The following is a 12500-nucleotide window of genomic DNA, read 5'->3' as shown; positions in this document are numbered from 1 at the left end:
GATGTAAGTTAGGAGACAGCTAGTAGGAGAGGTCATATAATAAGATGTAAGTTAGGAGACAGCCAGTAGGAGAGGTCATATAATAAGATGTAAGTTAGGAGACAGCTAGTAGGAGAGGTCATATAATAAGATGTAAGTTAGGAGACAGCCAGTAGGAGAGGTCGTATAATAAGATGTAAGTTTGTTAGGAGACAGCTAGTAGGAGAGGTCATATAATAAGATGTAAGTTAGGAGACAGCCAGTAGGAGAGGTCATATAATAAGATGTAAGTTTGTTAGGAGACAGCTAGTAGGAGAGGTCATATAATAAGATGTAAGTTAGGAGACAGCCAGTAGGAGAGGTCATATAATAAGATGTAAGTTTGTTAGGAGACAGCCAGTAGGAGAGGTCATATAATAAGATGTAAGTTAGGAGACAGCTAGTAGGAGAGGACATATAATAAGATGTAAGTTAGGAGACAGCTAGTAGGAGAGGTCATATAATAAGATGTAAGTTAGGAGACAGCTAGTAGGAGAGGTCATATAATAAGATGTAAGTTTGTTAGGAGACAGCCAGTAGGAGAGGTCATATAATAAGATGTAAGTTAGGAGACAGCCAGTAGGAGAGGTCATATAATAAGATGTAAGTTAGGAGACAGCCAGTAGGAGAGGTCATATAATAAGATGTAAGTTAGGAGACAGCCAGTAGGAGAGGTCATATAATAAGATGTAAGTTAGGAGACAGCTAGTAGGAGAGGTCATATAATAAGATGTAAGTTAGGAGACAGCCAGTAGGAGAGGTCATATAATAAGATGTAAGTTTGTTAGGAGACAGCTAGTAGGAGAGGTCATATAATAAGATGTAAGTTAGGAGACAGCCAGTAGGAGAGGTCATATAATAAGATGTAAGTTTGTTAGGAGACAGCTAGTAGGAGAGGTCATATAATAAGATGTAAGTTAGGAGACAGCCAGTAGGAGAGGTCGTATAATAAGATGTAAGTTTGTTAGGAGACAGCTAGTAGGAGAGGTCATATAATAAGATGTAAGTTAGGAGACAGCCAGTAGGAGAGGTCATATAATAAGATGTAAGTTTGTTAGGAGACAGCTAGTAGGAGAGGTCATATAATAAGATGTAAGTTAGGAGACAGCCAGTAGGAGAGGTCATATAATAAGATGTAAGTTTGTTAGGAGACAGCCAGTAGGAGAGGTCATATAATAAGATGTAAGTTAGGAGACAGCTAGTAGGAGAGGACATATAATAAGATGTAAGTTAGGAGACAGCTAGTAGGAGAGGTCATATAATAAGATGTAAGTTAGGAGACAGCTAGTAGGAGAGGTCATATAATAAGATGTAAGTTTGTTAGGAGACAGCCAGTAGGAGAGGTCATATAATAAGATGTAAGTTAGGAGACAGCCAGTAGGAGAGGTCATATAATAAGATGTAAGTTAGGAGACAGCCAGTAGGAGAGGTCATATAATAAGATGTAAGTTAGGAGACAGCCAGTAGGAGAGGTCATATAATAAGATGTAAGTTAGGAGACAGCTAGTAGGAGAGGTCATATAATAAGATGTAAGTTAGGAGACAGCCAGTAGGAGAGGTCATATAATAAGATGTAAGTTTGTTAGGAGACAGCTAGTAGGAGAGGTCATATAATAAGATGTAAGTTAGGAGACAGCCAGTAGGAGAGGTCATATAATAAGATGTAAGTTTGTTAGGAGACAGCTAGTAGGAGAGGTCATATAATAAGATGTAAGTTAGGAGACAGCCAGTAGGAGAGGTCGTATAATAAGATGTAAGTTTGTTAGGAGACAGCTAGTAGGAGAGGTCATATAATAAGATGTAAGTTAGGAGACAGCCAGTAGGAGAGGTCATATAATAAGATGTAAGTTAGGAGACAGCTAGTAGGAGAGGTCATACTTGTCCATCTTCTCGCTGTTCTGTCTCCAGTGAGTCATGTCTTTCCTCCAGCGAAGGTTCTCCTGACTCCCAAAGGCACTGCCTGACGGACTCCTCTCTGTGTGGGGGACAAGAGCTGGGTTACTGCAGGGCTCGAAATTAAAAATGTTACTTGGTAGCACTGGTGCTCCCAACTTCAAAAAGTTGGGAGCACCAGCAAAAATGTAGGAGCACCCACCCAAATGTAAGGAGCACCAACAATATATAATGTAATATATATTATGTATTGATAAAAAAAAACTACTATAACAGTTAGGGATGGGTATCGTTAGGATTGTATCGATACTACTACTCTTATCGATACTGCTTAACGGTTCGGTACTTTATCGATACTCTTATCGGTTCTTTTAGATTATTATTATTAAAAAAAATGTTGATGTTTGTTTGTTGTGTTGCATATTTGAAATAAACTTCAATCAAATCAAATCAAACCCCCCCTCTTAAAAACAAAAACCTGTGTTTAACCTAGCCATCTATAAAACATCATGCTAAAACTGTGAAACAAATGTCCTACTCCCCTAAAGAAAGAAATACATAGCAAACATGACTCAGTTATGCAATAGTGCTGCTGCTTTTTATTTGGTTAAAATCTTTTAGTTAATAAGACTAAAAGACTACAATAAATTATGACTACAACGATTTCATGACGGCTTCCTGTCCTCGCATGATGGCTTCCTGTCCATGCAATGCATGGAGCATTAACGTTACATTTTCAACAACAGATTGCTGCTAATTAAACACTTCATGGAAACAGAGTAACGTTAACGTTATGTCGAGTTCATACGTGTAGTGTAGTATGAACTCGACATAACGTTAACGTTACTCCGTTTCCATGAAGTGTTTAATTTAGCCACAGCTGCAAAAACGAATTTCAATGATGTTATGAGCTATCAGTAGCTAGCCAGCTAGATAACGTTAGACAAGTGAATAGTTTACTGGGCCATTGTTTAATGCTTCAGTGATGTTAAAAGAGGACCTGCACGCTTGCTATCTTCGGTGCAAATGAGACTGGTCTGTGACAAGACAGGTCTGTGAGGGGGAGGGGCCATGAGGGCACTGCGTCAACTGAACCAATCTAAAATCAGCATTCAATGTAAGAACGTCAAGCTCACGTTTGATTGGTTAGAATGGTCACTGTCAACTCACTGACACATACTGAGTGACAGACAAACTAGCGAATGTACAGAGAAAGGGACGTTGGGGGGGGGGGGGGGGGGGGTCGCACCAGAACAATTATTTTCACTTGCACGAATGCTCCCAATTATATTTTGAGGTCGCACAGATACAATTTCGGTCGCATATGCGACCAATTCGGGGTTAGGTCAGTGTGTGTTTATGTGTGTGTGGGTACGAGTATGTCTGTGTGGGGGGGGGGGTCATTGTGTGTGTGTTTATGTATATGTGTTGTGAAGGGCCAGATTAAACCGAATATGTATATTTATTTATATATATATATTTAATTGTATTTGTATATTCTCTAATATTCCCTGATGTCCCTTGTATATTCCTTGTACAATATGCATTGAATATCCATTCTAGCCTACTGAACATCCCATAATAGTCTCCATTCTACTATTGGTCGAGACCTTGGTGCCAGGCTGCCATACCCCCCAGACCCAGTTCAAACGTACCGCTCAACATGTACGAACAAGTCCTAGTTCCGCGTAGGAATTTGGCTACCGCACCACTAATGGTACTATTTGTTCATAGTGCGTATATATACTGCGCTACTAAAGTAGGACTTTTTTTTAGTCCAGTTGCTTACCCTCCCATAGAGTGACAGACGTAAAGCCTCCCCGCGACGCCACGTGTGGGAGTAAGGCCAAGTTCGGCCTACCATCGGTATTGAGACATCGTGTATATTAATATTTGAATAGTCATATTTGGCACTATATCGTCGAGTTGGACGTAGTCTATTAAGCTAATAATAGTCTATTCATATGTAGTGCTTCGTGCGGTGAGAATACTATCGTAGTCAGTACCCCCATCGTTTCGGGTAGAACTGGCTGCTTATCCAGGGTGGCCGACCCCATGTGAGGCTGCACCCGAGGAGCCCCAGAGCCGACGAGCGAGTGGACCTGCATACCGGATTATTCTACCGACGACAGCCCGCCTTCCCAGGCACGGATTATGCTTTGTATACAGTGATTATTCTATGGATAAAGACCAACACTGCCGTGTGTTGGAACCCCCCCCCCCGGAGAGGACGACAGGTGAGGAGACGCTCTACACGACGAGGTCGCTTCACGTCTCTCCATCGTGGACCGGAGGAAGCCGGCCCACAGAGAGTCCAACTGCTTTCATCTGTGGATCGAGGATCGCTGAGGCACCGAGCCGCACAACCGTGGGTTCTCCCAGGATACCCTCGGCCAGACGGATACAGCCAGACTCTACCCCCCCCCCCCCCTTCTCCAGTTGTCTTACAAGCGACCGGAATTCCCCCCTAGTGTATCCAGTTCTATAATCATTAAAGTATCATTGCTATTATTCCTTAAATATTCCAGGTTGTATATTTACCGCCTGCGCCACCAGAGATTGGACGTTCTCTATTGATATACCAACGAATACTCATTTGCCATAAAAGTGCATCCTATTTCAAATCATAAATGTAATTAAGTGATTGCTCTACATACCTTTTGCTATGTATTAATTATTATTAAACGCAGACTTTCGACTTGGTACATTTGTGTTGGATCGTTTCATCTACGTGGGAGTGTTTACCATAATTATTTATGCCTAGTACTGGGTGGCCAGAGTCTAAAGTACAAGAGGTAGTGGTAGTAAGTATCATATCTAACAATACAGTCAGGGAATTGTACCCCTCAGTTACAATTGGTCCTTCGAGCCGGAGGGTAATTAGTGTAATATTAATATAGTGTTATTAATATTGAAATGGCCTATGATGAACACTCCACGAAACGATCCTCCTAACCAACACCCGCAGCACGAACGACGGCTCCCTCAGTACTTAGAGGCTTACGCTGTCAGTCAACAACCTAGTCTTCTACTAACAGTAAACGCGGTAAAACTAGAAAGTAAAAGTATGTCTAACCCCAACGCCCAGACTACCCCGACCATAGAGGCCCCTACGGGTTCTAATGTAACTGACCAAGCTCACGGTGGGGACCAGTGGGAACCAGACATGACTTCACACCCCGCCAGTACTGAAGAAGTAGTCCCCGATGAGTCCCGGGAGGAATACAACGCTACCGAGAGAGAACTCGGCACGGAAGAAGACGGGGAGAGCACCGTGGAGATAGAGCTCCAAGGCTCCGCAAGGAGTACCCCGAGGGAAGGCTCCCCTATACAACCGCCTTCTCCCAGCGAGGCAGAGAGGACCCTACAGCAGGCCTTCCTCATCAGCCTGAACGCCGCTGCTGAACGCGACCGACTGCAGATCCAGCAGCGGAGCGAAGAAGAGCATATACGTCTAGAAATAAGACGCATTCAGATGGAAGAGAATGTGGCCCGAGACCGAGCAGACAGCCAGCGAGCAGCTGCTGGTGCTCTACGGGACGCAGAGCGCGACAGACAGCAAGCGCAACTAATAGAACAGCTGATCAGACGGACAACACCCTCTCCCTCCGCCAGAGGCTCCAGGAACTCGTCTAGACACACCTCCAGGGCGGCATCCCCTAGCCGAGTAAACAACCCTGAACTTGACCAACAGACGAGGTCTATACCCCCCACAGACCACCTCCCCCCACCGGTCCAAGCGAGACCTAGCAACCGGGAAGGAGCAGCATATCCTGTGGAGAGGCTAAACCAGAGACTACAAGCACTGGATGACCTAACTGAAGACGAAGAGGAAGAGGAGGAGAACCACGCCCGACGACAGCACAGTACTCTACCGGACCAGGAGGTCCGGTACAGCCCAGGCTATACTCCCGCGGAGCTGCGCTACAGACCCCCGACTCTATACACGGGTGAGCACGACGCACGACCCGCACCGAGGAACAGCACCTGGACAAGCGGGCCATGGTACACTGCCGGTACCAGCCCATACCAAGGAGCGGGAGGAGACTCGCCTAGGAGGCCTCTCCCCCAACGCTCGCCGATGTATCCACAGTCAGCGTCATACATTGGCACGCCTATGGTACCCGACTTCACCCAAGAGAACCGGGCCCAGTATACAGAACTCCGCATGTGTCTGGAGACCATGTTGGTGGATGTATTGGATGAACGCCATAAATACGCCATCCTACTGAAGCACTTAAAGGTACCCCGCACACATAATATAGCGCTCGCCTACGCGACTTCCACCACCCCATACACAGCAGCGCTGGTAGCATTGGACCAGAGGTATGGGCGCATATGGGATCACGTGATCCAGGAGATCCGACACATCGACCGCTTACCCCCAGCAATAGACAATCGAGCACTGGACGACCTGTCCATCAGAGTGCAGTCCCTGGTAGGGATGTTGGGAGCGCAGAGAGAGAAGGGGAGGCATGAACTTTACGCCAACTCAAATGTGGAAAGGATCTTGGAGAAGCTGCCGCCCGCTCGACAGGAGCGTTTTAGGCGGCAGAGAGACCACCGAGACCCGAATGGCCCCGAACCGAACCTCCTCGATCTAGCAGACTTCCTGGCGAGAGAAGTCAGCAGCCTACGGCTAGATACATTCGGACGGAGCACCCCTGGCTCCAGAGAAGGAACCAGACGACTAAATGATGGAAGAAGATCGGTGACTGTGATGCACCAATCGGAGTCAGTACCGAGCAGCAGGAGCCACAGTACCCCCTCCAGAACGGAGAAGTGGAAGATAGTGTGCCCCTACTGTGAGAAAGAACACTGGCTAGCGCAATGTGACTCCTTCCCCAAGCTGAACGCGGAGGAAGCAAGTCAATGGATAAAGTCCAACAAGCGCTGTTTTCGCTGTGTGCGCTCACACATGGCAGCCGAATGCCGCTTAAAGAAAAGGTGCACCAAGTGCGATGGAGCCCATCTGGACATACTTCACGACAGTAACAGACGGCGCCCTTCACCCGCACCACCCAGCAGCAAAGCGAGCGTCATGTACATCGATCCCGCCAGCAGCAGTGGAGCCCGAGTACTCCTAAAAGTAGTGCGTGTGACACTAAGCTACCAGAATAAAGTCCTGGACACTTACGCCGTCCTCGATGACGGGTCAGAGAAGACCCTTCTGCTCGCCTCCGCTGCGGCCCAGCTAGGGCTGCGGGGAAGCGAAACCCAAATGACAATTCGGACAATAAGACGAGATTTGAAGACGATAAAGGGCGAGAATGTCTCATTCTCTATCGCAGCAAGCGGCCAGCCTGAGCGACGGTACCAGATTACAGACGCTTTCACCAGCCAAGAAATAGGACTGTCGCGGTACACATACCCCGTCGCCAAGCTGATGGAGAAATATGCACATCTGCGCAAGTTACCGATCCCGCTCATAGACAATGCTATGCCGACCCTGTTGATAGGCTCCGACCATGCAGACCTCATTGTCCCGATAGACTGGGTTCATACCGGACCCCGAGGCTGTCCTGCAGCAGTCGAGACCCGTTTGGGATGGACTCTCCAAGGCCCGCTCGCCAAATCTCTCAACCGAAGTACAGCCACTAGATGTCTCCACTCCCGAGTCACAGAGGGAGAAACCGCACTCCTGCAACACGTAGAGCGGCTATGGACCTTGGAACAAATGCCCTTTAAGAACGGAAAGAAAGACATTCGCTCTAAAGATGACATTTACGCCATTCACCTCCTCGAGACAGGGACCAAGAGAGTCCCGGTCAACGGCGTGTTGAGATACGCCACGCCACTCCTGCGGCGAGAAGGAATGCCTACTTTCCACGCCAAGACAGACGCCACAGAACGGTACCTGCTGAACACGGAGCGGCGCTTAGCCAAGAACCCCGCCCAAGAGAGTGTATACCGCGCTGAGATTGAGAAGCTCATCACAGCGGGACACGTCACAAAGATGGACATTAAAGAGGCTGACCAGACCACTGAATCGTGGTACGTGCCTCACCACAAGGTCCATCACAACGGTAAAGACCGCATAGTATTTAACTGCAGCTACCAGATCGGATCCCAAAATCTGAATAAAGAGTTACTGCCCGGTCCCACACTCGGCCCCTCCCTACTCGGCGTTCTACTCCGCTTCCGCCAGGAAAAGGTGGCCATCAGCGGGGACATTAAAGGAATGTTCCTGCAGGTGAGATTAGTAGAGGAGGACAAGCCCCTGTTACGGTTCCTATGGAGAGAGAAGCCAGGAGATGAGCACCCAGCCATCTACCAATGGGAAGTCCTCCCCTTCGGAACGACGTGCAGCCCCTGCTGTGCTACATTTGCACTACAGAAACATGTAGCAGAGGACCCAGCAGCGGACGAAGAGGTCCGACACAGCGTAAAGAACAGCTTCTACGTAGACAACTGTCTACAAAGCCTTTCAACCCAGGAAGAAGCCGAGGCTCTCCTGATTAAACTCCGCGCCTCATTGATCAAAGGCGGCTTTGATCTCAGGCAGTGGGCCAGCAGCGATCCGCAAGTACTGCGCAGCCTCTCCTCCGAGGACAAGGCAGCCAGCAGCGAGACCTGGATGGCTACAATCCCGGGAAAAGCCCAGGAGATGACCCTGGGATTGGTGTGGCGATTCAAAACAGATTCGCTTCACTACAGACACAAGCCCCTGACTACGGAGCAGGGAAGGCCGGCGGCGGCGCCGACCACCAGACGGAGTGTGTACACAACACTCGCCCGACAATATGACCCGCTAGGATGTATTCTACCGTACACCACCAGGGCAAAAATGATTGTACGAGCATTGTGGGACAAGGACCAGGGCTGGGACGACCCCATTCCCGCACACCTTGCATCCACCTGGAGAGAGTGGGAGATGGAGCTCCACTCACTCCCAGGCGTTAATATGCGCCGAAGCTACTTCCCACCCACGGTGAGGCCAGAGACATGTAAAATGGACTTACACGTCTTCAGTGACGCCTCAGAGGTCGCATACGGATCAGTAGCCTACTTGCGGGCCCAAGAAGAGGGGGGAGAGATCTACACAGCATTTGTCCTCGCCCGCTCGAGAATAGCCCCACGCAAGCAACAATCTATCCCACGTCTAGAGCTCTGCGCAGCCCTAGCCGGAGCGCACCTAGCCACGCTCATCCAACGTGGGCTCACCATACCGGTGTCTAGAACAATCCTGTGGTCAGATCCCACGACAGTACTCGCCTGGATCAAATCAGACTCATGCAAGTACAAAGTCTTCGTGGGAGTCAGAGTCACCGAGATTCAAGACTTAACCGAAGAGTTAACCGGAGAAACAGAGTGGCGCTACGTTGATGCAAAACAGAACCCAGCTGACGTCATCACCCGGGGAATGCCCCTAGATGACCTCACCCGTCGCAATGTCTACAGTGACGGCCCAGCATTCCTAAAGCTCCCGGAAGGAGAGTGGCCCACGCCTATCCCGAGGGAAGCCAGTCAAGAGGAGGCTGAGAATAAGACACCTATGTTCTGTGGATTGAGCACTGTTATCTCCGCAGACCCCAACATAGATGATTGCACTACCATAGAGAGTGCACAACAAAGGACATTCCTACTGCACTACCTACCGTCTCTACAGACCCGCCAGAAGTGGGTAAAGGAGAGAGACAATTTGACAGAAGGAACAGTCGTCATGATTATTGATCAATCACTGCCCAGAGCTATGTGGCCGGCCGGCCGCGTAAGCAAAGTGATCACCGGTGCCGACGGCAAGGTCCGAGCAGCTGAAGTGCTTGTCCAGGGTCGCACTTACACCCGTCCCGTGGCGAGGCTCATAGAACTGCCCCGACTCCCAGACACAATCGATGATGACCATGACCCTATAACCCTATGACTTTGTGAAGTTGACTGACCCCTACAGCAAACCCTTATGTGTAAATAGACAACGCGATTAATCTGTCTCTGCTTAACTGATTAGGTCTGGGACCAATCAGGGGGTGGCTGTTGTGAAGGGCCAGATTAAACCGAATATGTATATTTATTTATATATATATATTTAATTGTATTTGTATATTCTCTAATATTCCCTGATGTCCCTTGTATATTCCTTGTACAATATGCATTGAATATCCATTCTAGCCTACTGAACATCCCATAATAGTCTCCATTCTACTATTGGTCGAGACCTTGGTGCCAGGCTGCCATACCCCCCAGACCCAGTTCAAACGTACCGCTCAACATGTACGAACAAGTCCTAGTTCCGCGTAGGAATCTGGCTACCGCACCACTAATGGTACTATTTGTTCATAGTGTGTATATATACTGCGCTACTAAAGTAGGACTTTTTTTTAGTCCAGTTGCTTACCCTCCCATAGAGTGACAGATGTAAAGCCTCCCCGCGACGCCACGTGTGGGAGTAAGGCCAAGTTCGGCCTACCATCGGTATTGAGACATCGTGTATATTAATATTTGAATAGTCATATTTGGCACTATATCGTCGAGTTGGACGTAGTCTATTAAGCTAATAATAGTCTATTCATATGTAGTGCTTCGTGCGGTGAGAATACTATCGTAGTCAGTACCCCCATCGTTTCGGGTAGAACTGGCTGCTTATCCAGGGTGGCCGACCCCATGTGAGGCTGCACCCGAGGAGCCCCAGAGCCGACGAGCGAGTGGACCTGCATACCGGATTATTCTACCGACGACAGCCCGCCTTCCCAGGCACGGATTATGCTTTGTATACACTGATTATTCTATGGATAAAGACCAACACTGCCGTGTGTTGGAAACCCCCCCCCCGGAGAGGACGACAGGTGAGGAGACGCTCTACACGACGAGGTCGCTTCACGTCTCTCCATCGTGGACCGGAGGAAGCCGGCCCACAGAGAGTCCAACTGCTTTCATCTGTGGATCGAGGATCGCTGAGGCACCGAGCCGCACAACCGTGGGTTCTCCCAGGATACCCTCGGCCAGACGGATACAGCCAGACTCTACCCCCCCCCCCTTCTCCAGTTGTCTTACAAGCGACCGGAATTCCCCCCTAGTGTATCCAGTTCTATAATCATTAAAGTATCATTGCTATTATTCCTTAAATATTCCAGGTTGCATATTTACCGCCTGCGCCACCAGAGATTGGACGTTCTCTATTGATATACCAACGAATACTCATTTGCCATAAAAGTGCATCCTATTTCAAATCATAAATGTAATTAAGTGATTGCTCTACATACCTTTTGCTATGTATTAATTATTATTAAACGCAGACTTTCGACTTGGTACATTTGTGTTGGATCGTTTCATCTACGTGGGAGTGTTTACCATAATTATTTATGCCTAGTACTGGGTGGCCAGAGTCTAAAGTACAAGAGGTAGTGGTAGTAAGTATCATATCTAACAATACAGTCAGGGAATTGTACCCCTCAGTTACAATATGTGTGTGTGTTCGTTTGAGTTTATGTGTGTGTTTATTTGTGTGTGTTTGTGTGTGTGTGGGGGTAAGTGAGTGTGTGTGTGTGAGTTTATGTGTGCGTGTTTATGTGTGCGTGCGTGTGCGTGCGTGCGTGCGTACCTAGCTGTCCTCTGCTACGGCGGACCATCTCCTGCCTGGCTCCTATACTGCCCAGGATGGCCTCCTCCAGCTTGGCCTTCATGTCTTTAGACTTCTTGAATGTCAGACTGTTCATCCTCTCAAAGGCCTTCTTCCCCTGCATGGTGAAGACAACATGGGCCTTGTACCACGACGACACAACAACACACCATGGAGAGGAGAATAGATAGACAGTCGGATAGATAGATAGATAGATAGATAGATAGATAGATAGATAGATAGATAGATAGATAGATAGATAGATAGATAGATAGATAGATAGATAGATAGATAGATAGATAGATAGATAGATAGATAGATAGATAGATAGATAGATAGATGGGATGGATTGATGGACAGAAAAAGACAGGAGTTTTTGGTTGGGTTAGTGGTCGCACCATGACGTTAGCAGAACAGGGCTTTTGGTTGGGTTAGTGGTCGCAGCGTGACGTTAAAAGACAGGGGCTTCTGTTTACTGCAGAGCGGAGGGACTGGAGACCCATGTTACTGACCAAACAGTATATCCAACCTGTCTAACTACCTAACCAAACTGTCTACCTACCAAACAACGTGTCTACCTACCTAACCAACCTGTCTACCTACCTGTCTACCTACCTGTCTACCTACCTAACCAACCTGTCTAACTACCTAACCAACCTGTCTACCTACCTAACCAACCTGTCTACCTACCTAACCAACCTGTCTACCTACCTAACCAACCTGTCTACCTACCAAACCAACTTGTCTACCTACCTAACCAACCTGTCTACCTACCTGTCTACCTACCTGTCTACCTACCTAACTAACTTGTCTATCTGTCATCATGTCAGTGTAGAGCGTGAACGCACATTGGTGCCAAGTGTGGAACTTTCAGTTTGGCCGACATTGAGTTGAATGGGATCAACCGTCTCCTCGTTTATGACCCTGATATATTGGTTGGTGTATATTTCCTCAGATAGCTGGTATATGTAGAATTGTAATACAGGCTTCAATATAACTGGCACCAAAGTCTGGCTCCAAGCAGAGCATAGAG

The 12500-nt window shown here is 47.8% G+C and overlaps 1 protein-coding gene across 4 annotated transcripts in view; it reads right to left on the bottom strand.

The window, feature by feature from the left end:
• dock7 (dedicator of cytokinesis 7) overlaps window positions 1-12500 on the bottom strand; it is a 303680-nt gene that overhangs the window by 87803 nt on the left and 203377 nt on the right. For all 4 annotated transcript variants that reach the window (XM_084309449.1, XM_084309450.1, XM_084309451.1 and 1 more), the window contains exons 32-33: window positions 11450-11585; window positions 1897-1993 (exon numbers count right to left, since the gene is read on the bottom strand). In XM_084309449.1, the coding sequence (XP_084165575.1) occupies window positions 1897-1993; window positions 11450-11585 (233 nt within the window). The remainder of the gene's footprint in view (window positions 1-1896; window positions 1994-11449; window positions 11586-12500) is intronic.

The sequence above is a fragment of the Notolepis coatsorum genome (assembly GCF_963971535.1).
Source record: "Notolepis coatsorum genome assembly, chromosome: 3".
Taxonomy (NCBI): Eukaryota; Metazoa; Chordata; class Actinopteri; order Aulopiformes; family Paralepididae; genus Notolepis; species Notolepis coatsorum.
The sequence above is the reverse complement of the archived record's forward strand: the minus strand, read 5'-3'. Positions and strand labels throughout refer to the sequence as shown.